Source organism: Folsomia candida, unplaced genomic scaffold (assembly GCF_002217175.1).
Source record: "Folsomia candida strain VU population unplaced genomic scaffold, ASM221717v1 Fcan01_Sc001, whole genome shotgun sequence".
Taxonomy (NCBI): Eukaryota; Metazoa; Arthropoda; class Collembola; order Entomobryomorpha; family Isotomidae; genus Folsomia; species Folsomia candida.
The window spans coordinates 26,378,196-26,401,956 of NW_019091193.1; the positions used below are offsets into that span (position 1 = coordinate 26,378,196).

General features: G+C 37.6%; 4 protein-coding genes across 10 annotated transcripts; 3 read left to right on the forward strand and 1 right to left on the reverse strand.

Moving 5' to 3' along the window:
- Nucleotides 1-21: 21 nt before the first annotated feature.
- LOC110860442 (fat storage-inducing transmembrane protein) lies at nucleotides 22-2,384 on the forward strand. 2 transcript variants are annotated; one of them, XM_022109483.2, is made up of 6 exons: nucleotides 22-152; nucleotides 308-397; nucleotides 470-867; nucleotides 961-978; nucleotides 1,087-1,318; nucleotides 1,430-2,384. In XM_022109483.2, the coding sequence occupies exons 3-6, from the start codon at nucleotides 562-564 to the stop codon at nucleotides 2,125-2,127; spliced, it is 1,254 nt and encodes a 417-aa protein (XP_021965175.1). In that variant the 5' UTR covers nucleotides 22-152; nucleotides 308-397; nucleotides 470-561; the 3' UTR covers nucleotides 2,128-2,384. The 2 variants fall into 2 exon arrangements, with proteins under 2 accessions (XP_021965175.1, XP_035704345.1); XM_035848452.1 differs by having other exon boundaries at nucleotides 140-397.
- On the reverse strand, nucleotides 2,385-13,805 carry LOC110860453 (ganglioside-induced differentiation-associated protein 1). 2 transcript variants are annotated; one of them, XM_022109503.2, is made up of 6 exons: nucleotides 13,625-13,805; nucleotides 13,356-13,548; nucleotides 13,121-13,297; nucleotides 12,824-13,024; nucleotides 11,961-12,747; nucleotides 2,385-2,565 (listed from the first exon to the last, which is right to left on the reverse strand). In XM_022109503.2, the coding sequence occupies exons 1-5, from the start codon at nucleotides 13,709-13,711 to the stop codon at nucleotides 12,350-12,352; spliced, it is 1,056 nt and encodes a 351-aa protein (XP_021965195.1). In that variant the 5' UTR covers nucleotides 13,712-13,805; the 3' UTR covers nucleotides 2,385-2,565; nucleotides 11,961-12,349. The 2 variants fall into 2 exon arrangements, with proteins under 2 accessions (XP_021965195.1, XP_021965187.1); XM_022109495.2 differs by having other exon boundaries at nucleotides 2,385-2,576.
- A 105-nt stretch (nucleotides 13,806-13,910) lies between these two features.
- On the forward strand, nucleotides 13,911-20,617 carry LOC110860430. Of its 3 annotated transcripts, none has more exons than XM_035848440.1 (13): nucleotides 13,911-14,250; nucleotides 14,370-15,087; nucleotides 15,180-15,419; nucleotides 15,491-15,690; nucleotides 15,776-15,824; nucleotides 15,910-16,004; nucleotides 16,078-16,213; nucleotides 16,272-16,487; nucleotides 17,528-17,707; nucleotides 17,817-18,123; nucleotides 18,216-19,048; nucleotides 19,164-19,250; nucleotides 19,822-20,617. In XM_035848440.1, the coding sequence occupies exons 2-13, from the start codon at nucleotides 14,515-14,517 to the stop codon at nucleotides 20,098-20,100; spliced, it is 3,195 nt and encodes a 1,064-aa protein (XP_035704333.1). In that variant the 5' UTR covers nucleotides 13,911-14,250; nucleotides 14,370-14,514; the 3' UTR covers nucleotides 20,101-20,617. The 3 variants fall into 3 exon arrangements, with proteins under 3 accessions (XP_035704333.1, XP_035704335.1, XP_021965155.1); XM_035848442.1 differs by lacking the exon at nucleotides 19,822-20,617 and adding an exon at nucleotides 19,329-19,553; XM_022109463.2 differs by lacking the exons at nucleotides 17,817-18,123; nucleotides 18,216-19,048.
- Nucleotides 20,618-20,651: 34 nt separating this feature from the next.
- On the forward strand, nucleotides 20,652-22,582 carry LOC110845511. 3 transcript variants are annotated; one of them, XM_035848483.1, is made up of 5 exons: nucleotides 20,652-20,719; nucleotides 20,804-21,109; nucleotides 21,204-21,553; nucleotides 21,645-21,715; nucleotides 21,783-22,582. In XM_035848483.1, the coding sequence occupies exons 1-4, from the start codon at nucleotides 20,669-20,671 to the stop codon at nucleotides 21,691-21,693; spliced, it is 756 nt and encodes a 251-aa protein (XP_035704376.1). In that variant the 5' UTR covers nucleotides 20,652-20,668; the 3' UTR covers nucleotides 21,694-21,715; nucleotides 21,783-22,582. The 3 variants fall into 3 exon arrangements, with proteins under 3 accessions (XP_035704376.1, XP_021947640.2, XP_035704373.1); XM_022091948.2 differs by having other exon boundaries at nucleotides 21,204-21,515; nucleotides 21,581-21,715; nucleotides 21,783-22,573; XM_035848480.1 differs by lacking the exon at nucleotides 21,783-22,582 and having other exon boundaries at nucleotides 21,204-21,517; nucleotides 21,581-21,715.
- The last annotated feature ends 1,179 nt before the right edge of the window (nucleotides 22,583-23,761 follow it).

Consider the following 23,761-nt stretch of genomic DNA (forward strand, 5'->3'; position numbering starts at 1 on the left):
CAACAACGCCGACGACACCCCGCGGCACCAACGTCAATCGCTTGGGAAGAGGACGCTCAACGTTACTCACCGAGTTGGTCAACCGAGTTTGCACTTTTTTTCAAAGAATGAATCAGCACAGCAGGGACGATGTGCGACTAATCGGAATTTTGGTAGTAGAAAATAGCATAGAAATTAAATTAAAATTGATTGGTGAACATATTACATAAGCAGCAGAATAAAATTTTGGGTTAACATTAAGTTGGCTTTGCATGTAAAAATCTTCCGAATTGTTTAAAAAAATTGTCCTCTTTGTGGTAATTTGCAGAAATCTCAACAAACTGTTGCACCTGTAATTGCTAAAACTTTGACTGGGATTCGACAATTTGTAATTGAGGGTGTGCCTCTATGTTACCATGTACGTCGAACTATATTGTAGTACATACCTGTAAATATCAGAAGATTGACTTAAGTTTGTGTTAATATTCAGGTGAGAAAGCGAAGGTAAAATAATTTCCTACCGGCTTCACAAGGCCGTTACGTTGGCACGCCAAAGGAACACCCGTCCATAGTGTCACCGGAATGGCACCTCCTCCAAGAAAACGCTCATCAGCCGGATCTACTGGTCCAGTTCCTGCAAACTTTCGTCCTTTTGTAGAGAAAGGACGCTGGGCAGCGAAAGGGACACTCCCACTTCCTGAACCTACCACAATCCCAGAAATTCTTACCAAGGTAGCTGTCTATGTTTGTCGCAAGGTGCTGTTCGTCGATCCAAAAATCAGATTGTTGGCCTATGCAGTCTGCCTCTTCTTCTTGTCCTTGGTGGCCGACTACATGCCTTTCCCCAAAACCTATTTTTCCTACAAGGACAACTTCCTGAATGTGTGGGTAAGAGATTAAATCTGAATATTTAGGTGTTATTCTATATTTTGTTCAATAAACTTGAAAATATTGACTTGTATTGTGTTTTTTTATATACAGTTTGTCAAGTTCAGTTGGGTATGTTTTTATGATACGTATTTCTTGCCTTTGTATAAAATTACAAAGCCTAACTTGAAATAATTTCAAATTTTTAGTCAATAACTATAAAATGTATTACACATGCAGGCCTGGACATTTGTTCTCAGTGGGATGTTCATGTATTTAACATCTTCGACTTACTCATGTGGGGATCGAAACCGAACTACTCGACACATGCTAAGACTAGTAATTGGAACTTTAGTTTGGTTCGTATGGACCAATACTTTCCAAATGATTGAAGAATCTACTGGAAAGTGCGTGATGGACCAATCAATTTTATACTCTGTTAAAACTCGTAGGACATGCGTCTCTAAAACCGGTGTGTATTTATATGCCAAGTTTACATAATACATAACTAACCCATTTAAGTTTTTTTTTCCTTTTTCGCTGGAATTTAGGGGCTAATACATTTTTATAATTACCCTTTTAGGACAGTGGATGAGCTTTGATATTTCAGGACACGCTTTCCTCCTGATTTGGTGTGTGTTCTTTATCTGTGAGGAAGCAAAGGCTATCATTGGATGGGATAATATTAAGGAGCTCATACGAACAGAGGAATACAACAGGATCAAGGCAGGACAACAGGGAACAAGTGGAGATGCAGCTCTAGGGGAAACATCGTTAAATGTTTTATCAGACGAAGAATTTGCAGAACTCAAGACACGATACAATGTTTACAATGTGCCTGCAAAAATTGTTCTCATGTTTATGACTATGCTGTGTATGCTGTGGGATCTGATGATTCTAATGACTTCAGTTTACTTTCATGTCATGGTGGAAAAAGTACTTGGGGGACTAATTGCAGCGTTCACTTGGTTTGTAATTTATCGAGGGTTGTATAAGTCTGTGTCGTTCATTGGCCTTCCTGGAAATGGGCTGTTCAAGTATAACTTTGAATCTAAATCAACAACGCCCTACGCGAAAGCAAGCTCTCAAGCTTCCTCTAGTTCAAATTCATCATCATCGACGAGTAGCAAGGCGAGAGCTGCCGGAAGTGGACAAGGCAGACAACGTGCAAAAGAGCCCGACGATATCCCAAAGTTCTTAGGAATGCCATTGTACGCCCTACAAAAAGGGAAAAAGGCCACTGACAAGAAAAGTTCCGAAAATCTGAATGCGTCTTCATAACGAGGAATAATTTTCTATAACACCAACATGATAATCATACAATGATTTAAACACACCGGTTATTACTATAATTTCATACGAAACACTTTCTTCTATAAAAACCTGTAAGAGTTCAAGTCCAAGCAATGTTTGTCAGTCACAAAAATAAGATAACCTTATAAAATCACGACGAGTATGCATATATGCTATTAAAATACATTTTATTGCTGTTTACTTCGAGAAATGTTGTTACCGAATAAAAAAAATAACTTGCGAAATTTTAATGTTGATTTGATTACATGGCATTTTTACTGTTTTGACTTGCTTGCCACAATTTTATAATTTATGTAATCATTTACGACGAAATTGACGACACAACTGACTAATATATACATATGTATGCACGTATATATGTATTTATCATCCACATTTCCACATCCACAATGTACTTGACTTTTACTACTCAGAGTCTGGTTAATCCGGGATTACGGATTGAGGATTGAGATTGGGATTGGGGATTAATTAATCCTTAACCCCATCTTCAATCCGCCAGTTTTGACTTTTAATCCCTAATCCTCAATCCCAAAAAGTTTTGAAAAAATAATTAATCCCTAATCCTAATCCCGGAGCGCATTGATTAATCTTAATCCAAGTTTGGGATTAAAATGGGATTAAATCAGCTCCACCTGCTGAAAATTCTCAGAGACTTTGCCAGTTCTCCTTTTGTTTCAATTAAAAATATGTTTCCCATAAGTTATGGGCCATAACTATCGAAATTCCATCGTTGTATTTCACAAACAAAAATTTGATATTATTAAACAAATAGGGAAGTAATTTAATGTGTGAGGAGAGGGTATTATTAGAGTATTATTATTATTAGTTATTTATGGAGAAAGTAGTTTTGGGGTAAGATGAGTTGTTATGGGAATGCTCTTGGCTCGCAGTGTAAAAACTGCGAGCACGAGAAAAATCAGTCAGTTGGTTGCGAGACTTGGGCGAAGGAGGAAGCAGAAAAAAGAAGGGGAAGAAAAACGAGAAAACGGAAATAATAAGAAGGAAAAGGAGTCCAAGGGTGAAAAAGGGTTAAAGGGTATGTTGTAGGGCACTGCAGAGGCATCACTGCAGGTAATGTGCTGGAAGAGGCATCTCTCCAGCACCTGAAAGTTTCTTATTTTTGTCACGAGAAGTGACTTTGTATGTATCTGGTCAAATTAGCTATTTTTCTCTCTCCCTCCAAGCCACGTCATCAATTTTATTTAAGTAGTCTCGTTGTGGGAATAAATTGTGGGGAATTGATCAGTTGTAAAAATCTGTCTTGGTGTCATATTTATTGTAAGTAATGAGTTGTAAAATCGTATGTAGAGTAATTTTCTCAGCATAATTTAGCAGTTAGAACCCGAGTAGTGCATTGGATATGCAAATAGTGTCGTAATTAGTGTCGGGAAGGCTTAATTCGTCACAAATTGGCGCCTGGTATGGGGCTCTGCGTTTTTGGCTGGTTTTGAGAAGTTACAAAAAATAGTTCGGAACTTATATTTTTGGCGAGGTCAAAAGTTTTCATCTTGAGAATAAAATTGAAGGGAGAGTATAGGTTAAAAATTTGATTTGGCAAAGAAGAAGGGCGGAAGGTCAATTCGGAAGGCCATTCATTGTGTGAAAATTTGGTAGTTGGGAAAAGTTAGTAGTTTTTGCTTTGTTGCCATGGCCAGTGGAACTAGGGGTGCAAAGCGGAGAGAAAGACGACAGCAAATGGAGGATGTGGTTGAGGATGAAGGTGTGCAAAAATCCAATTCAAACAGTAGGCGAAAAGAAAGAAGGCAAGGGCGAGAATTTAATGATGATGTTGTCCAAGGTGTTCAGGTTGATGTACGCAGTGCTGCAAATAATTCGAATAGATTTCAGGGGCTACTAGAGGAAAATGAAGGTCATGAGGATGATGCACGACAAAATGATTCAATTAGTGATAGTAGTTCAGTTGAGAAAGTTGTTCAAGGAAAAGAATTGCAAGATTTAGTGTTCAACTTAGCCAAGGAGAGTCAGACGACTAGTAAGCAGGTGGCAGGGATTTTAGAGCAGTTGACTTCAGTATTAGGAGGATTGAAGATAAATCAATCCGATTCTGCCCGTGCGTCAGGAGAAAGTTGGAATAGGGAGAAAGCTCTCCCTCATTTGAAAGGAAAGGAATTAGTGATTCCTAAGTATGCTGGATCTCATGAGTTAAAAACTCCATTTGACTTTTTAGCGGAATTAGAAAAGTATCGATTATCAGCGGGTCTTTCTGAGTTACAGATGTTTATGTCCATTGTTCCAGTAGCACTTTCTGGTCAGGCGTATGAATGGTTTCAATTCATTAAGGACAGTATTACTTGTTGGGATCAGTTTTGACAATTATTTCGAAAAGAGTTTCAACCACCAGGTTATGACGAGGAATTGAGAAGAGAATTAGAAGAAAGAACACAAGGCCCTCATGAAACTCTATCTCACTATATTAGAATAATCAATGGGTTTTATCAACGAATTGACCCTCGTACACCGGAATCTGTCAGGATTTCTAGAATCTTAAGGCAAATGCACCCAAGTTATAGACAAAATATTCTGAGAACTGGTGAAGAGTTCCTTAGCATGAGACAACTGGCGGATGCTGCCTTAAAAGTCCAAGAAGACATTTGGTACGAAAAAGAGTATCGTGAGCCTAAGCAGTTTTCTGTAGTAGAGCCGTCGTTAGCCTATAAAGTACCAGACTCTCAGAAAATTAACTTTAATCAACCAATTAGGAAGCCGTCGTTTACACAGAGTACAAGTGATTTACAACATAGTTCTTTTGATCCGTTTAGACATTATCATTCCCAGTCTTATCAACAGTCAAGTTTCCGCAATAATAATAATAATAATAGCGCTACTGTAACCCCAGGAATTAGGAATAACTCTATTTTTGAGCAGAGGAGGAGCAGTGACCAGGGTCAAGAGCAATCACGTCAAAATTTTAACACTCCTCGAAATGTGAGTTGGGCAAATCCGTTAAATGATCCGGGTCATGTTAGTCCTGCACCTACCCAACGTAGATCATCTGAGTCGGAAAGTAGCCCCAGAATTAATTCCTCTTTTACAGCAAATAGGTCGAGTAGTTTAGAGAATGCTACGACAAGTTCACAGCGCAATAATGTTTGTTTTACTTGCGGATCTGAGGGACATTTCTCAAGGAATTGTCCACGCCGACAAAATCAGAATTCGGGAAACGAACCCAACCTGAACCGGATGTAGGTTGCGCGGTTCAGGTTAATAATATGTCGAGTGAAAGCAACCAAGTTAAGGATAGGGAATCAGTAATGTTGTTTGATAATAAGTCTCCGTTGATTAAGGTCTCATTATGCGGTCGTAATTTTTTGGCGTTGCTGGACACAGGAGCTTCAATATCATTAATTAATCAGGATGTTATTAAGTTGGTCGAGGAATTAAATATTAACAATGAAAAGTGTTATACAAATATTAGTTGGGTCAGTGGAAGTTCAGTAAACTCTGAATTTGTTAATTTAACTACGACATGGGTCTCGGGGAAGAGGAGACAAAAATTTCATTTAGTTCCTGATTTGCAATATTCGGTTTTGTTAGGGCGTGACTTTATTCATGCAAGTCAAATAGTTATTGATATATTTTCCGGTGGCTGGTATCAGGGGTCAGAAAAGCAGGTTGGTTCCCTTTGATTCAATTCAGGGAAAGTGTGAAAGTAAAAGATCACCATCTGTCTTACAAAGCAAGGATTTACCTGACTCGTCGGTTGGTTGTTCCAAGACCGGAGGGGGTTCAACACCACCTACTAGTGACTCCAATTTTGGAAAGGGTATATACACTGTTGGTAGCGCTACTGTAGGCAAAGTCAGACGTCGACCTTCTTTGTAATGCGTTTACCACGAAATATACGCAGGGCCATGTGAAACTAATAGAAGAGTTAAAAGAGTTCGAGGAAGTTCACTTGATTTTTGAAGACGCGTCGGTTGAGTTGTATCCCAGTCGAAATGAGACTTGCACCTCCCCTCTCGACCTTGACGATGTTCTTTCAAAAACCGGCCTGACAGACGAGCAAACATTTGGTGTTAGAAATGTTATGGAGGAGTTTGCTCCATTATTTAGCAAATCTCCTGGTTATGCTAAAAACTTTGAACATGAAATTGACACCGGAAATGTGAAACCAATTAAATGCAACCCTAGACCCATGACACCAGCTAAGAGGAAAATTTTGGAGGGTTTAGTTAATGAATTATTAGCTAAAGGTGCTATTGAAAAGTCTAATAGTCCATGGGCGTCGAATACAGTTATCGTCCCAAAACCGAATGGCCAATTTCGTCTTTGTATAGATTTTCGCCCCTTGAATAAAGTTACCGTTCCTGATTCTTATACAATGAGCCGAATTGATGATATTCTTACGTGTTTGGGTAGTGCAAAGTATATTTCAACTTTTGATATTACTGACGGCTTCTATAACATTCCACTTTCCCATAAAGATAAATGTAAAACAGCTTTTCACACTCCTTGGGGTTTATTTCAATATTTAAAAATGTGTTTTGGGCTCCGGAATAGTCCAGCAAAGTTTCAGAAGGCCATGGACCGAGTTTTAGGAAAATACAAATGGAAATTTGTTGTTGCTTTTGTCGATGACCTTATTATTTATTCAAACTCTTTAAAAGAACACATTGAACATTTAAGAATAGTATTTACACGGCTGTTAGAAGAGGGCTTACGATTACACCCAGGCAAATTTCAGTTATTAAGAAGTAAAATTCAATATTTAGGTTATATTATCGAGAATGGCACAGTTTCTCCTAGTTTGGATAAATTGAGTGCATTAGAAGGATATCAGAGGCCCAGAAATGTGAAAGATATCCAACGATTTTTAGGATTATGTGGTTATTACAGACAATTCATTCCTGACTTTTCAAGCATCGCAAAGCCTCTCACAAGTATGATGAAAAAAGGGGTTCCTTTTTTTTGGTCAGTAGATGCTCAAAAGTCTTTTGAAATATTGCGCTGTGAACTTTTGAAATCGTGCAGTCTGCGTTTACCAGATTTAAATAAACCCTTTATAATTCAGACTGACAGTTCGGATATCGGTTTAGGTGCTGTTCTTCTTCAAGAGCATGAAAATATTCGATATCCAGTCTGGTTTTATAGCAGGGTTCTTAACGATGCTGAGAGAAACTACTCAGTTAGTGAGAAGGAATGTTTGGCAGTAATTCAGGCGATAAAGAAGTTTAAAGGATTTATTGAGTATTCTCACTTTACTGTCGAAACTGATCATCAAGCTTTGTGCTGGCTAATGAAAATCAAAGAGCCGACAGGTAGATTAGCTAGGTGGGCTTTAGAGTTACAGGGGTACAATTTTGATGTAGCGTATCGAGCTGGGCATTTAAATCGCACTGCAGATGCCTTATCACGAGCTGCAGTTGTTTGTACATTCGAGTCACTTTCTTTAACCAGAGAAGAGTTAGTTTCGGCACAAGAAAGTGATTTAGCTTTGAAATACATAAAGGAATTTGCTATGCATTCTACACTTCCTAATGTTTCATGCGAACAGAAAGATCAGATCCTGAAATTGGCTCGAGGTACATTTGTTTCTTCAGATGGTTGTCTGTATAAACAAATTAATCCACTTTCAAAACCATGGGAGGAGGATGTTAATGATTATAAAGTATGGGTGCCGGAAAGTTTAAAAAACAAAATTTTAGAGTATTTTCATTGTAGTTTATTAGCTGGGCATTTAGCAATTAGGAAGACTTATTTTAGATTAGAGGAAAGATTTTGGTGGAAATCGATGCGTAAGGATGTTGTAAAGTTTGTCTCGAGTTGCCCGGTATGCCAGAAAGTGAAGCCAGACAGAACCGGAAGTAGTTCTTTAGGAAAAGCTGGTGAAGTATTGGGAGCATGGGAGAAAGTCTCAATTGATTTAATGGGTCCTTACACTCGTGGGGTAAATCAGTCCAAATTTCTACTGGTAGTTGTCGATACTTTTTCAAAATGGGTTGAATTGTATTGCATACGTAAGTCGGATGCGAAAACTATTTGTGCAAAATTGTGGGAATGTTTTTGCCGGTGGGGGTTTCCTGAACAGATTTTGTCAGATAACGGTACCCAGTTTCAAAGTAAAGTTTTTCAGTCCTTTTGCGAAACGGTTGGAGCAAAATCTCTTCGAATCTCCCCTTATCATGCACAAGCAAACCCCACTGAAAGATATAATCAAACCATTAAATCAATAATCGTGTCCACGATTTCAGAATGTAAAGATTGGGACCGGAATTTGGCAGAATTAGGTTTTGCTATTCGTTCCACAATAAATGATACTACTGGCTTTTCTCCTGCGTATTTAAGTTTTGGTAGAGAATTGAGAACTCCATTAGATAACAATCTTAATATTGCTGTATCAAAATGTGTAGGCGAAAATTTTGCAAAGAGGATGGCATTTATTCATAATTTAGCTAGGTCAAACATAATTTCAAATCAGGCTCGGTATATGAGTTCTTATAATAAAGAGAGAGAAGAATCAAAATTTAAAGTAGGTGATCGCGTTTTATTAAAATGTCACCATTTGTCGGATGCAGCTAAAGGTGTTACTGCTGCCCTTCTTCCTAAATATGACGGGCCATTTGAGATTGTTGAGAAAGTTGGCAATTGAACATTTATTTTGAAGGATGGAGACAGTAGGGAAAATAAAGGAGGATTTAGTGCAGATAATTTAAAGCGTTTTGTCTTTGTAGACGAATCAACAGAGCAAGTTCACGTCTGCAGATCTTCCGAGCCCCAAATTGTACAAATCCCTTATGCATTCCAAAAAGCTGATGGGTCTTCTTCCTGGGTCAACGCGTCATCCTCAGCTCGAGGCGGTCGCTCTCGTGTGGAAGATGGCGGGCATGCCGAAGCTGACCCCATTTCCACGTCTTATTCCTCCACCACCAAAGAAGGGATCATTAGCAGATCGCTGGGCAGATCTTCAGGCGGAGGAAGTGTCTTTGGAGTTGAAGAAGAAGGAATTAGAGTTGAAGAAAAAGGAATTGGAGATGAAGAAGGCAGAATTGTGGAAAGAACAAAGAGCATTGGAAGCTGTAGTTATTCATCCTCCACCACCCCCACCACGTCAAGTTTTACCGTCGGCCGTACTTACAGCCATGAAGTACCAATGTCCCCCGATTGCAACTCCAACTCACTCCACCGAAATCTTGATTCCCCCACTTCCGTCTCCGTCTCATCCCCGGTTTCCCAATGTCGAAGTAGATCGACCAAGTGCGGAGATTTGGGCTGCCAATGCCACAAAAAAGTACGAGATTGCCAAGCGTAAAGCTGAAGAGGAACGCCGAGCAAAAGCCAAGATTCGTCGAAAGTGAATTTAAATGTATTGTATGTATTTGTAATTTATATGCGTGGCTTCGGGGGAGGGGATATGTGAGGAGAGAGTATTATTAGAGTATTATTATTATTAGTTATTTATGGAGAAAGTAGTTTTGGGGTAAGATGAGTTGTTATGGGAATGCTCTTGGCTCGCAGTGTAAAAACTGCGAGCACGAGAAAAATCAGTCAGTTGTTTGCGAGACTTGGGCGAAGGAGGAAGCAGAAAAAAGAAGGGGAAGAAAAACGAGAAAACGGAAATAATAAGAAGAAGGAAAAGGAGTCCAAGGGTGAAAAAGGGTTAAAGGGTATGTTGTAGGGCACTGCAGAGGCATCACTGCAGGTAATGTGCTGGAAGAGGCATCTCTCCAGCACCTGAAAGTTTCTTATTTTTGTCACGAGAAGTGACTTTGTATGTATCTGGTCAAATTAGCTATTTTTCTCTCTCCCTCCAAGCCACGTCATCAATTTTATTTAAGTAGTCTCGTTGTGGGAATAAATTGTGGGGAATTGATCAGTTGTAAAAATCTGTCTTGGTGTCATATTTATTGTAAGTAATGAGTTGTAAAATCGTATGTAGAGTAATTTTCTCAGCATAATTTAGCAGTTAGAACCCGAGTAGTGCATTGGATATGCAAATAGTGTCGTAATTAGTGTCAGGAAGGCTTAATTCGTCACAAATGTCCCTCCAAAACAATGGGAATTACCCTCCGAATATTTACGAAGTTACCTAAATGGAAAGCAACCTCTTTAAGCTCTTAATTTTCCCTCCCCTTAAATGGAAGTAGCCTCTCATTTTGCATATCACAAATCTGTGTAAATTTCGTATCAGTGATGGGTTTTACTACTTTTACTACAGAGTCCGGTTGAATATGTTCTTAAAAACCCTAACTCTTCATGTAAAATGTTTACTCAGATCCCCAACAGATGTATTTATGAAAAACATTTTTTTAATTCGTTTTGAATAGCTTAAAAATTATTCTGTTTGACTGCAAAAATGTGAAAAATAGCTTAATATTTCACACTTACAAATAACAAGCTTTCCACATGCTTTGGTTTCATATTACATTAATGAATGGAATCTTCCTGATTTTTATTTAAACCAAGTGTTTGTTGTTAACAATGATATAAGTGCGCATGGAAAGCTCATAAATGAATGGAATTATTTATGTATTGCGAATTTCTTAGATTTCTCTAAAAGAATATCTCTTTTTGGAAAAATCGCTGACATATGTAAAAAAAACCTATTGAAGTCTATCAAAAAATGCACGTTTGTGGCTAAATTACAAGGCTGTATGTGCTATCCATGAGTGGTTTTTACCCTCCATATTAAATTTAAGATAAAAATAATAACTTTTAAAAACGGTACATACTGACCCTATAGTGTCACTGGTTGCACTTTGCTCACTTGTAACTTCATATTCTTTCGTGGGAAGCGATTAGGTATTAATCGCTAATTTCACTGCGCCAAATTTCACCTTTTTAAGACAATTTTTGAAAATCGCGACTCTATAGTTAGTTCGATTTTATTGCGCTGATGAGAAAAAATCGGTGTACCATTGTACGTGTACCAGTTTTTTTAAGAATTGGTACTGTATAAAGATTCGTCTGGCAATTATAAAAGAATTTTTCGATATTGTCCTGCACCCAAAACCTGTACCAAGCGTAAGCGTGGAGGACCTGTTAAGTTCACAACAGTTTGAGTACCATGTGCCTTTTAAAAATGCATGCTTTTATGGAAGCCTTAACTTTAATCGTATATAAATAATACGCTTTTTACATAAAAGGATAAAATTATGGCTTGTAGATATGTACATTATTTTAAGAGGTAGTTTGCCACCGAAATCCTAATTCAAAAATAACTTTAAGAGGCAGGTATCCATGAAGGGTACTTTTAAAATATTTGGAGGGTACTTCCCATTTAATTGGAGAGGCTTTAAATGCATGCCAACAAATAGTTCATGTATTTAAAAACATTTGATACGACTTCATCTGTTAAAGTTGATTTTAGTTCACTGATGACTAAGTAAACTTATTTTGTCACTCATCTGTACACTTCATATTCTTGTGGCCGTATAATAATAACCTAGAGTGGCCAGTGGTAATGCCCACTCATTCACACTTGAATGTTAATCAAATGGAGACTGGACTTAAGTCACTTAAGCGACAACTCACACTTTAGGTCATTATTTATATGGTCATTAGGTTATTCAAATTCAATCGCACTGTTAAGACTTATAAAACAATTTAATTAAGACATCAGAAACATTAACTAGATATAAATGTGATCGACGATAAACACGACTTTAATCCCATTCCGGGATTAAAATCGGACTAAATTAATCCTAATCCCTAATCCCATTGAATGACTTGAGAGATTTAATCCCGAATTAATTTTAATCCCGAGTTAATTTAATCCCTAATCTCAATCCTCAATCCCGAATTTTTTAAAATCAATCCGTAATCCTAATCATTAATCCCACTTTCGTTAATCCCAAGACTCTGTTACTACTAAGTTCACAAAATAATTTCTGGCTTCCACCATTCTATGGATTGGATATATTGATAGTTTTTGGGTTCTTTCATTACAATAATAAATTTGGTTTCTATTTTATAGTACTGCAGTTCTTCTTCATCACACTCGACTCAGTCTTAAATCACAGTAGTTCGCTTACATAACATTGCATATTAATATTCATATCAGGTACGTCAATCGTTTTCAACTATTTTAACTGGTTTTAATTTTTTTACGTAGCATATTGGTTTGGATAAATGACACGAAGCTTATTTTTGGGATTTTGAGCTAATGTTAATAGTATTATACATAAATTGTGCTGGAAGTCTTGAATAGCAGCAGAAGAAGAATTTGTATTTATTGAGTTCGAGGAAAGCCAGCCAATTTGAGCCTATCTGGACCACCGTATGATGAAGAAATTCCTTTGCTGGTGAGAATCGTGGGTGTTATTTCTGGAAGTGAATTTCCAGCTTGATGTTTATTCCACAAATACAGCCCACCTCCAGCAAGCGCAACAGCACCAAGAAACCCCCACAGGTAAGGACTACCAATCGTGAACCCGTTTCCGCTTGGCATATTCGTAGCCAATTTGAAACTCTCCAACTGTTGCACCCTTGAATAGTACCGCTTGATGAAAGGACGATCTCCCCACATCCTCCGCTCAAATCCAAGTTGCCATAGTCGATGCAATAGGATGCTAAAGCTCACATCTGCTATAGATATTTCTGGAGATCCTAGCCACCATCGATTATCCTCTACGCAAGATGATATCATGAACACTCATAACAAAAACTAAGCGAATCCTACTAGTACTGTATATTCGGGTTTTACCGTGGGATTGAAATTCAGCTTCGCACTCATCCATGATTTTTTCAAATTCCAATATCAGATCTAAATATTTTTGAGAATCTTGCCACCAAACGTCTTCTTCTGTTATCTCGTCGAGCCGTCTCTGCAGCATTGGCATATTTTGATCCTTAGGGTGTAAGACCATCTCTGTTAACAAACTTTGCGTCCTATTCTCACCAGTCCCTGAAAAATGCATTTGATATAGAACAATTAGTTTGCAGACATTTTTTCCCATAGGCATCGCTTCGGCGATGAACACGTGTTCTTGATATTTCTTACATTTGAGTTGACTCCGATATGCAGGATCGTCGAATGGAGCTTTTGGAGTCAGATCTAAATCATCAAATGCGACTGACCCAAAGGTAAGTGCATCAATTTTGAGAGCATGGATAAGGTCGTTGAGATTTTTAACTCTTTGTTTCAGGTCATGATCTTGTGGGCAAAGACGAGGGGTTCCTACACAGTACCAAAACTAAATTATTGTCCAATCGATATCACATAGTGGGATTTTTACCATTGCCAAAATTGTCTTCCAAGTAATTGATAATGTGCTCAGACTCAGGGATTATTCTGACTTCGTCCACTAGCACTGGAACTTCTCCTTTAGGGTTTAATGCGAAAAGCTTGGCGTTGAAGTTCCGATCTCGATTTACATCAACGTAGATGGGGCGAAACTTGAGCCCCTTCTGGTAGAGTGACATGGCCACCTAAACAATGCACAACGATTACTATTATTTCCGAAGAGAAAACAAATTAAAAAGGTGAGTAAATTAATATGGATACCTTTTGTGAGTGAAACGAGGAAGGATGGTAGTAGAGCAGTAAATCAGTTCCATTTCCATTCCCAAATCCATTCTTTGGAGACGGCATCCTGACGGTTGGATCCCTCGATCCCTGCTGCCCAACCGGAAACCAACAGGTTTTAAACAGATTTAAAAAATTGTCGCTCAATTTCGCAGATTTCCTCCCACAAAAGGCGACCGACAATTCTTTGCCAATGAAAACAACCAACTCATCAAATCACCAACAGAATAAAATCGGCCTCTTAATTTTATAAAATTGGATCCCGCTTCGAGCTACAGCGGTTTACTCGACTTCTTCAATAATGTAAATAAAGAAAGTTGTTTCGTTGAGCAGATTTTTACTTTCAACTTTTTAGCATTTTATTCACATCCCTTTCTCTAAGTAATCTGGACACCTGAAATTTGATCTCGCTCAAGTCCTAATAGTCCTCCTATGTAGTCAGAAAGAAATTGTCAATCTAAAATAAAATACCCAACTTTAATAGCTTTAGGTTCGCTTCGCATTGCATGTGATTTCGATAATTTTGAATATACTCGAAATTATTATCATCATCTCGAATTGTGTCTGTGGCTGGCTGCGTCTTGTTAGGTAAACTAAACTATCGGGTATGTACTAAAATAAATTTTATTGTATTGTCTACCAATTTCGCCATGTTATCTTTTGCATTTTCTGGTAGTTAGGGTAATTTGTAGTCCAGCTTTATCTGATTGCACTTTGGTTACAGGTGAAAGGTAGTAAACCAAGACTGACTGACAGTTAAGAATAGAGCTGGATTTATCGGGAGCTACATGTATCATGATCTGCTATGACTTTCAAAGAACAGATGATAACGTGTGTTTCTAATATATTCTGTTGTCTATACTCGTATTATGGAACAACGCCAAGGAAAACATTTACAAGATACTGCGAAAAACTACTCACCTGCTGATGGCACCGGAGACCATGTTCCTACGCAGAGTGGCAACAACTTGTTGCCCGACATATTTCTTGACCTAGAGTCTCACGATTCTGGACATTTCACCGTGACCCCCGACATTGAGCACCGTCCTTCTGGAGGCAGTGGAGGGTCATCTCGAGACCAGAGCCCTACCTCTATCCTTCATGGTCACTCCGAAAATCCCACAACGACTTCTTTGGCCGCTCATTTAGTTCTTCAGGTTTGTCGAGATGGACAATCTGGAGAATCGAGAGGAGAAGGAAATATTGCACAGTCGTTACCAACAAAATACGCTTACTCTGGTCATAATATATCTACTAAGTCAGTAAAATTTAATCACGACAACAACGACCTCAATGAACATGACATAGTTTCTCCTTCATCGCCCACCTCAGTTGGGTTCCTTAAGACAACTCTAGACAATTTTAACGCATTGTACCAAGAAAAACTTCAGATGATTGAAGATGTAGGAGCACAAGGAGATACGGCAACTAAGCAATCACTGGTAATAAAATAGCAAACTAAACTCTTTATGAACACAACAAGACCATTGATTACATTTAATTCATGACTTGTGATTTGTTGTGGATTGTACAGGCAGAAAAGAAAGCCAACATTTTGGAATGCTGGGCAAAAGACGTCTGTGTTCAAAATATTGTTTTAATCCACACAGTTGAGGAACTGGAGAAGCAAGGCATTGAAAAAATGCGAACTCTACAACAGAAAATTAGCGAGTCTACCAATTTAATGAAGAAACACAAAATAGTTGTTGACTCGTACGAAGAAAGAATCAACGGGCTGTTGAAAGAGAAAGTTGTGGCAACTGAAATTCATAAGGTAAAGTTATTTTCTAGCAGTTTCACATTGATAAACATTTCATATGATGAACAATTTGTTCCCATGAATAGGCCTTGAAACAAGACCTTGATAAAATCAAAACTGAATATAAACGAATTCGAGGACGGGTTAACCAGTTGGAGAAAGACAATGATAGCCTTGTTTCACTTGTGACGAGAATTCGGGACATGGGAATATGGGATGTCGGTGGCCTGGAGTTCCACAAACGAACATTTTCTCAAATATTTGAACTGTACCCCCATTTGCCTGGGTAAAGAATTTATAACTGTAGTAAATACATAACTATACGTATATCATTCCGTAATATTAAATTTTTGTTCTATTGGGTTATGTAGAAGTGAAGTTCAAACAGTTTTTACCCGAGAGAAAGCAAAACAGATTAGGGTAAGCAGAAATACTTTTACAAATTGACAGACTCCTAACACAACTATGTATTTCTGGGATATAATTGTTATGTGTTATATTTCAGGAAAATGAAGACACTGTTGAAAAGTTGGAGTTCAAAGTTGCAGAGTTGCAAAACTTTCAGTCAAATGCTTCTCTCAGTATTGAACGAAAAGATAGGTAAATTTTACTAGAATATACAGTTCACTACCGTTGAACATGTGGCATAATATAAATTCATGACATTTTATAGTACAATTTCTGAGTTGGAGGCAGAGGTGAATCGTGTGGTGGGAAAGCTCCAACAATGTCAAGAAGAATGTGACCACTATAAGAAAAGCTTAATAGAAACACAAGAAATGTTGCTACATACGACGAAAGAATTGCAAGTATGTGTAAACTTTGTTTGCATGTTGTCATATCCATGAATGTGTTTTATTATATCAGGAACGTATCAATTCACCATCCAACCACCCGAATGATTCAGATTCAGCAAGACATGCGGAAATCCAGGAATTACTCCAAGAACTTAGAAACGTGAAAGACCAGCTTAATATTTCAGTTAGGGAAAGCCAAAGTGCCAAAGAAGAAACAAATATGATTAGAAGAGAATTTAGTGATCGCCTTCGCACAATGCAAGAAAGTCAACAGTGTCTTCAATCGGTAATTTGCTTTAAAACCACTTACATAGATATGTGCCTTACAGGGGTGGGCAAGATACTTTGGTCATAAGATACAAGATACAAGATAAGATACTTTCTAGGATAAGATATAAGATATAAGATACATCTTGTTCAAGTACACAAGATACAAGATACAAGATACTTTCCTAAAAATTGAGTAGTCAAGATACAAGATATGTATCTTAAGATACTTTTATATTAGATAAGATACTTTATTTTTTTAGCCTGATATTCATGCCCAATTAGTCATGTTTAATAATTTAAACGAAAAAATCTGGTGAGTACAAAATTTAAAATCATTCTATAATCATACAAATTTTGTTGCCAGTGCTTATATTTCTAAAAATTTCTAAGTTTCGAAAAACTAGACCTCTAACTAACATGCGTATATTTTTACGAAGTTCGTAATATATTCCCTGCTTATTCAAATCAAACTAAACCCTACAATACCTATACATTACAGATAATTAAAAGCGTAGTTACATATCATGTAATGTGCAATGCACGTTGTGCATGTGTATGTGTATATGTGCACATGAACTTATATACATATATATTATATATATGTATATATATATATATATATACATGAGTATATGTACATGTGTATGTATATACAGGTTTGTTACTAATTGGCAAAACATAAAATAAAAATTCACCAAACTCTGGTTACGCCAAATTCATGGTCAAATTGACTGACTGTGGTAAGAAATTGACTTAATTTGACGGAATTTTGAAAAAAAGTATCTTGTATCTTGTCAACCATCTTAAGATACTTTTCTGCCAGGCGTATCTAGATAAGATACTTACAAAAGATACTTTCGACTTTCTAAAAGATACAAGATACAAGATACTTCTCCGATCAGGCGACGAAGATACAAGATAAAGATACTATCTTGTATCTTATATCTTGTATCTTGACCAAGTATCTTGCCCACCCCTGGTGCCTTATGAACAAGTTGTTTGGTAATCCATTTGTAAACTATTTAATTTTGTAATACTTTTCAACTTCGTCACTAGGAATTTTCTCACTCCTTTGACACTCACCAATTGGTTCGAGAAAAACAGCTAGAGTTGGACAAGACCAAGGAAGAAGCCCAAACGTACCAAGCGAAATGTGAAACCACTGCGATGCAATTAGACAAAAAAGATAAGATTATCGAAGAGCTGCAAAGCACAATCAAACAGTTAAACAACAAGGTGAGATGCGAAGTGTATATATTATTCCACACGATTAACGCTTGCATATTTTTGCTGCTCGACTATGATACGATCCCTGCTTCCTTTCCCCTTTCCTTCTGTCTCTTAGAATGTACACTCATCAAATATGAGCTTTCTTCCATCCTTCTCAAAATGCGAACGAGATAGAGCTGCCAAGTCTGGTGTACATAGGCAAAGTATTCTTGCACACCAGAAACCTGCATGGAGTGACAATTTCGTCAAGTGCAGTACTCTGGACAATTCCCCGAGTGCGACAAATCTGTCGAGTAGTAATAAGACTGGATCGAGGAGATTTACTAAATCTCCCTGTGACCAGTTTGAGGACAGTTCCCAAAACAAATATAGTTTTGCCGATATTGGCGAAATTTCCAAGTCGACTCTCGAAGGGAGACAAAGTAAGGATGTCAATAATGATTTTATGAATTTATACTCGCCGTACAGAGTACCATCCTGTGTTTGTAACTCGTTCATTTTGGGAACAATTTAGAATACTGCAACACAGATAAGAGTAAGATGTCTCTGTGTAGTTGTGCTGCACTAATTTGTGATTCGCCGTATTATTCAAGCTGTGCTAACTCATCTCCATCCACTGTAAATGTCACATTGAAAAATGCACAAATAAGTGGGAAAGTACGTCCAGACGTTAGACTAAACAGCAACAATACCACATCAAAGAAAGCTGAAAAGTTGATGAAAAATATGAAACCCAACTCAACTCCATTTGCTACCAAGAATAGTCCCCTCCTTCATCCACCGTCTGGCGTAAATCTTCGGACTCACGCTACGACTACTTGTGAGTCATTGATGAGAGTGGCTGTTAAAGCTTCTAGAAACATACTGGACTCTGAAATTCCAAAAGATGTATCCTCTATCACAGTCGTCGCAGGACATAGATCGTACCATAATAAGAGAAAAGAAAACACGATAAAAATTCGAACTGACAGGGATCAAAAGATTACTAGCGATCATAGTCAATTCGACATGACCAATCTAGAATCATCGTCACCGTCACTCCCTCGTGCTCCACCCCCACACTTGTCTAAAAGTTTAGAAGAGTTGTTGACAGAACTTCCTGAAGAGCCGTACGCCAACGTCGTACGCGAGTGGATTCAATCTTCACAAACGGCTGAAACAACGCCAATGACGAAGAGTACCAGTAAAACATCGGTTCGAATAGAACCTCGCCCCACACTGCGTAAAGTCATACCCAATCCAAATAGTGCACCGAAAGACATTGCTTTGCATCTGGCTAGTGAGAAAAATGCTTTACTTTCATCTAACAAGATGTATGCTGAAAAGAGTCGGCAAATCGAACAAGACGTAAATATTTATACATATGATTTATTATTTTAATTGCTTATTGAGTAATTTCAACCCTGCGTTATCAAAGGATTAAGTTTGACATATTATACTTTAATTACTACAACTGTTTCAGATAATTGATATCAAAGACGAGTGGAATCGTATTTTCTCAAACATTGACCAACCCACTCCTTCCCGTGAGCCAGTTCTGATTTCAAAGGTATGCATGGCTTTGTTGATATGTTTTATTTGATTTAGAGCTTTTTGCCTTACATGTGCTTTCTTTTGGGCTTAATAGAAAATACCTGAGAAATCTAAACCTCATGGCATTGTTTGATCACAAGATATCCCCTCACAATTTACTTACCCCATCATTACCTGTAGTACATATATATGTATGTACATGACGATGCATTCATATGTATTAAACGGATATAGCCAATCCAAGAATCTATCCAATCCTGTTTGTATTTATATATTGACATTAGAATTATAATCTTAATAAACCTTGTCTACATACATGCTTGTTTTAAGTTGTTTTTGTGCTGTATTATTGCCTTATTAGAGCTAATTTATCGCAGTAACTGTCTACTCGTACTTAGTAGTAGTTTTATAGCCAGCAACCTCCCGATAGTCAAATATATTCGGTGGTCCTGCGTTTATAGTTTAGTCAGCGGAAATAGTGGAAATAACTAAAATCTCAGTTTCTGACACTATTAGCAACGCTGAAATATGTTGACGATTGGTTGACTTTAAAGTTTCGGTGTTGATTACCTATATGCTATTACTAGATGTCGGAAAATGGTCTACCCGATTCTGTGTCTGTAACCGACAAAGCAAACGTCGAGAAGGAGCGACTCGGTCATCAGTTCGAAATGGAGAAATTGCAACTTGTAGAAGACTTTACGAAGCAGCTCAAGGACAAAGACATCGAAATCACAATGCAGAAGGTAACGATTCAGCATCTTCAGAACTCATTGGTAGCTATGAAGAGAGGGCAGCCATTCCCCGTTCCCGATAGTTCAAATAATGCGAATGGTATCAACGGTGGAAAAGTTTTCGAAATTTGATAAATGTGGCTGCTGTGTGGGTATGATTAAAGAGTATTCAGTCAATGTGTCAGCCTTGTGAAATTTTAACTCAATGATGTGATATTCCTGAATATATATTGAACTTGAACTATCTTTTGTGATTCATAAAGATATTAATTGGTCACCAATTAGATTTACAAGACCACAAAATGTGTATAATTGTTGAAATCCAACTTTTTCGGAAACAGCGTGTGTGCGTCTTATATCTATCCTTCCTATACCCTAGCACCCATATTACACGAAATCCAATATATTCCATGCGAAGAATAAACCTAAAATGGTATTTTATCACAACGGGGGTATTACGTATGTATAAGCTTTAACCGTATATCTAGTCCAATTTACCTGTATTATGATTAGTGCAAACGCAAACGTAGTTTTTGAGTGTAACTTCAGCCGAGATTTATTATTATGTAACTTGACTAAATAGGTGCCCACTACGTATTATGTATTTATCGATATACTAATTTGTGGCCAATAAACTGTTTGTTTGAAATTTCAAATTGTTTCTGTATTTTTTCTGTAGGGGCATTTGCGAAATGATGAAATGCAGTGTGAACCCATTAGCTTCTGGGAATTGGTGAATGTATTTGATGATGTAAATAATTAATTTTATGCAAATATTTCTTATTTTTAGTTATGCATGCTTCTAGATTGGCTTGTTCTTGTTTTGGTTTATTAGTTTAAGGTGGATGCAGGCAGGCAGCTAGACGACTTTCGCAATGCTAATCAGACCTTATCCGAGAAGCTACTTGGAATGAAAACTCAACTAGAAGCCTTTAATCAACTCGTAAAAGTTGGCAATGCTGGAGACGAAAGTTTAAAGCCGCATTTTAAAGAAATGTCAAAGGAAAGGCGCATAATGGGTCACTTTTATCGTCAAATTAAACAATTGTTGCTCGAGTCTTCCACTTCCTCAGCCAAAATTGATGCACTTTTTAACATTCTTCACAATATGACTAGTTTCGGATCTGAAACAAAGGATGAGGTAAATCTGTATATATATAGTTTCACTCACGGATACAATTATGAAGGGAGCCCTTAATAATATTTTGCATGTAATGTGCATACTGCGAAAAAAGATTCGAAAAATGGAATATGAGCATCAACTCCTCGAAGGAATTTATAGACATCTTCAGACCCAGTTGGCAGCTAGTAATGAAAAGGTTGCACGCTTAACTGAGACAACCACCTATTTGAGACGAGAAAAAGAAATTGCAGAGGAGGAAATATTGTCTACAAAAATCAAGCAGAACCGCATAAAAGGAGCCAACACGCCGACGAATGGTTGCATATCAATCAAACGAGATTTAGAACAGATGAAGCGAGCTTTTCTTGCGAGCGAAGAGATTATTGAGAACAAAAACAAGGAGATCGCTGGAAAAGACGCTTTGGTGCAAGAAATACTTATAAAGTCAAATGTTCAATTAAGGTATTCATTCAGCTTTTTTCCAATCAGATACGAAATTATCAAAAATATTGCACAAAGGCGCAGCAATATCTTGATCAAAAGTCTTGCGCAGACAACCACTTTCAAAGCTTCCAAGCCGAAAGAGAACAACTAAGATGTGAAAAGGCTCAACTGTTATCGGAGGTTATGAATAAATTAGTCAAATAAATTGGGAATTTGAAACATTTACTAATATTTTTCACCCATACAGAAAAAACAGTTGGAGAGAACTGTAGCATCTCTGGATAATAAAGTAATTTCATGCGAAACGGAAAACATCCAATTGAAACATTCCCTGCAATGGTATATGAACCAAGTAGAGCGAGTGGAAAACTTGCATAAAACCTATTTGAATAAATATTTTACCGGAAATTAAATAAACTTAAAAGAAATGTTAGTACACTAGTACGTATATACAAATTAGAATTTCATAAATATATGTTGCGCTCATTTTTGCAACAACAACAAAATCGTTCAGTCAAAATCATGGCTCGCTTCTCGTTTTTCTAACAAAACTTCTTCATCGTGATCATCACTGCCATCTTCGTTTGGACAATTTCCTTCAACGTTTTCTTTTTCGGCTTGAAACCTCTCTTACTCAAACCAGCGGTTAAACCTGATTCCGTCAGCCTAAAAATGTAATTATTATTTTTAGAAGCACGTCAGTATTATTATTACAAGATTTAGCAGTAACGTACGCTGTATCCATTTCGCAATCATCGTCGGAGTCTACCAGTTCCAAGTACGGATTATCTTAGTTGGTCTAACTAGGTTTTTTTTTGGTCCGTTTGTTTGCGACTTATTGAGACTGCGCTTTTTAGCACCACCCCCACCTGGCTTCGGCCAGGTGGGGTTTTTTTTTGGTCCGTCTGTTTGCGACTTATTGAGACTGCGCTTTTTAGCACCACCCCCACCTGGCTTCGGCCAGGTGGGGTTTTTTTTTTGGTCCGTCTGTTTGCGACTTATTGAGACTGCGCTTTTTAGCACCACCCCCACCTGGCTTCGGCCAGGTGGGGTTTTTTTTTGGTCCGTCTGTTTGCGACTTATTGAGACTGCGCTTTTTAGCGATTAATTTGTAACCCGAAAATAAGAATACTATATAAATAAATAAGGAGTGGCTTTTATTCGTATGTATATTTTTATTTATTTAAACACAACGTACGAATTTATTCCAATTAATTAATTACTCATCAATTACATATCAATTGTAAAATTATTGAGGCGACGTCTTCTCGACAAGGCTTTACTAATTTGGCCGTCATGGGTTGGAACTAAGCCAGTGCTTGTCTCCAAAAATCGTCTTGCCTCTTAAAATGTTACAGTTTTCATATCATTTATCCTTATAATCAATCATTAGGTTTCCATATAGTTTAGGTAGCAAAACATGGTAAAATATATCCGAAGCTGTATATATATGGATATTTTACATAAATTGGCTAATTTCGGTATCCTTATTTCGGTATCTTTTCCTTAGGTCGGAATCCTTTCCAAATTGTAATACGTTGCATGTGAGGTACTTTCCAATCCTGGGAAAACGTCAACAATGATTTTGCCGAAATGGTTCGGATCAATTGCATTTCCTAATGTACAGGCTCTTTGTACTTCTCCGTTGGAAAGCCTTTGCTTGGGATCCAATCGGTGTCCAACAATTCTGAACTTCTGCTTCAGCGAAACCCTAACTTCAAGAACATTCCGAGATGGTCTGACTTTTCGACGGTTGCTCTCATCGGTTTTTTGCACACGTTCCCAAACTAACCACTCATTTCTAGCAGCTTCTGATAAAGGATCCTGATCCAGATTCCAAGGAGTTGGTTGTTGTTGGCGATTTTTCGTATCTCCCACAACATCGACTTCGTTCGCACCTCTTTGATGTAGGTTTAACTTGGCAATTGCACCTACCAGGAATGTCGAGAAGGGAATAGCCTCCTGGAGTTCAGCAACCGATGGGACGATGGGTCGAAGGTGCTCATTTGAATTCAACGCGTCCACTATCTTAGCCGCATAAGGTTTCATTTTGTTGAGTGAAGGGTATGAGCAGGTCTGACAAACTGCATTTAGAGCAGCTGTAAATTGTCAATAAATATTTTGTAGATATTTTAAATGAAATTATCGGTTCCTTTGTTATTGTTTATTTATTGACTACCTCTTAATCCCATCCTTAGAATCGTGCCACTTGCAAGAGTGGGCGAA

What these genes read in the sequence shown, in the direction of transcription:
- LOC110845511 (XM_022091948.2), top strand. Translation starts at nt 20,669, where the DNA reads ATGCAGTGTGAACCCATTAGCTTCTGGGAATTGGTGAATGTATTTGAT. An exon ending in GATCTGAAACAAAGGATGAG is followed by an intron (nt 21,110 to 21,203) that starts GTAAATCTGTAT and finishes CTGCGAAAAAAG; the next exon opens with ATTCGAAAAATGGAATATGA. An exon ending in AGGCTCAACTGTTATCGGAG is followed by an intron (nt 21,716 to 21,782) that starts GTTATGAATAAA and finishes TCACCCATACAG; the next exon opens with AAAAAACAGTTGGAGAGAAC.
- LOC110860453 (XM_022109503.2), bottom strand. Translation starts at nt 13,711, where the DNA reads ATGCCGTCTCCAAAGAATGGATTTGGGAATGGAAATGGAACTGATTTA. An exon ending in GGAAGACAATTTTGGCAATG is followed by an intron (nt 13,298 to 13,355) that starts GTAAAAATCCCA and finishes GGTACTGTGTAG; the next exon opens with GAACCCCTCGTCTTTGCCCA. An exon ending in AGCTGAATTTCAATCCCACG is followed by an intron (nt 12,748 to 12,823) that starts GTAAAACCCGAA and finishes CATCTTGCGTAG; the next exon opens with AGGATAATCGATGGTGGCTA.
- LOC110860442 (XM_022109483.2), top strand. Translation starts at nt 562, where the DNA reads ATGGCACCTCCTCCAAGAAAACGCTCATCAGCCGGATCTACTGGTCCA. An exon ending in GACATGCGTCTCTAAAACCG is followed by an intron (nt 1,319 to 1,429) that starts GTGTGTATTTAT and finishes TTACCCTTTTAG; the next exon opens with GACAGTGGATGAGCTTTGAT.
- LOC110860430 (XM_035848440.1), top strand. Translation starts at nt 14,515, where the DNA reads ATGGAACAACGCCAAGGAAAACATTTACAAGATACTGCGAAAAACTAC. An exon ending in ATACGACGAAAGAATTGCAA is followed by an intron (nt 16,214 to 16,271) that starts GTATGTGTAAAC and finishes TTATTATATCAG; the next exon opens with GAACGTATCAATTCACCATC. An exon ending in GACTCTCGAAGGGAGACAAA is followed by an intron (nt 18,124 to 18,215) that starts GTAAGGATGTCA and finishes GGAACAATTTAG; the next exon opens with AATACTGCAACACAGATAAG.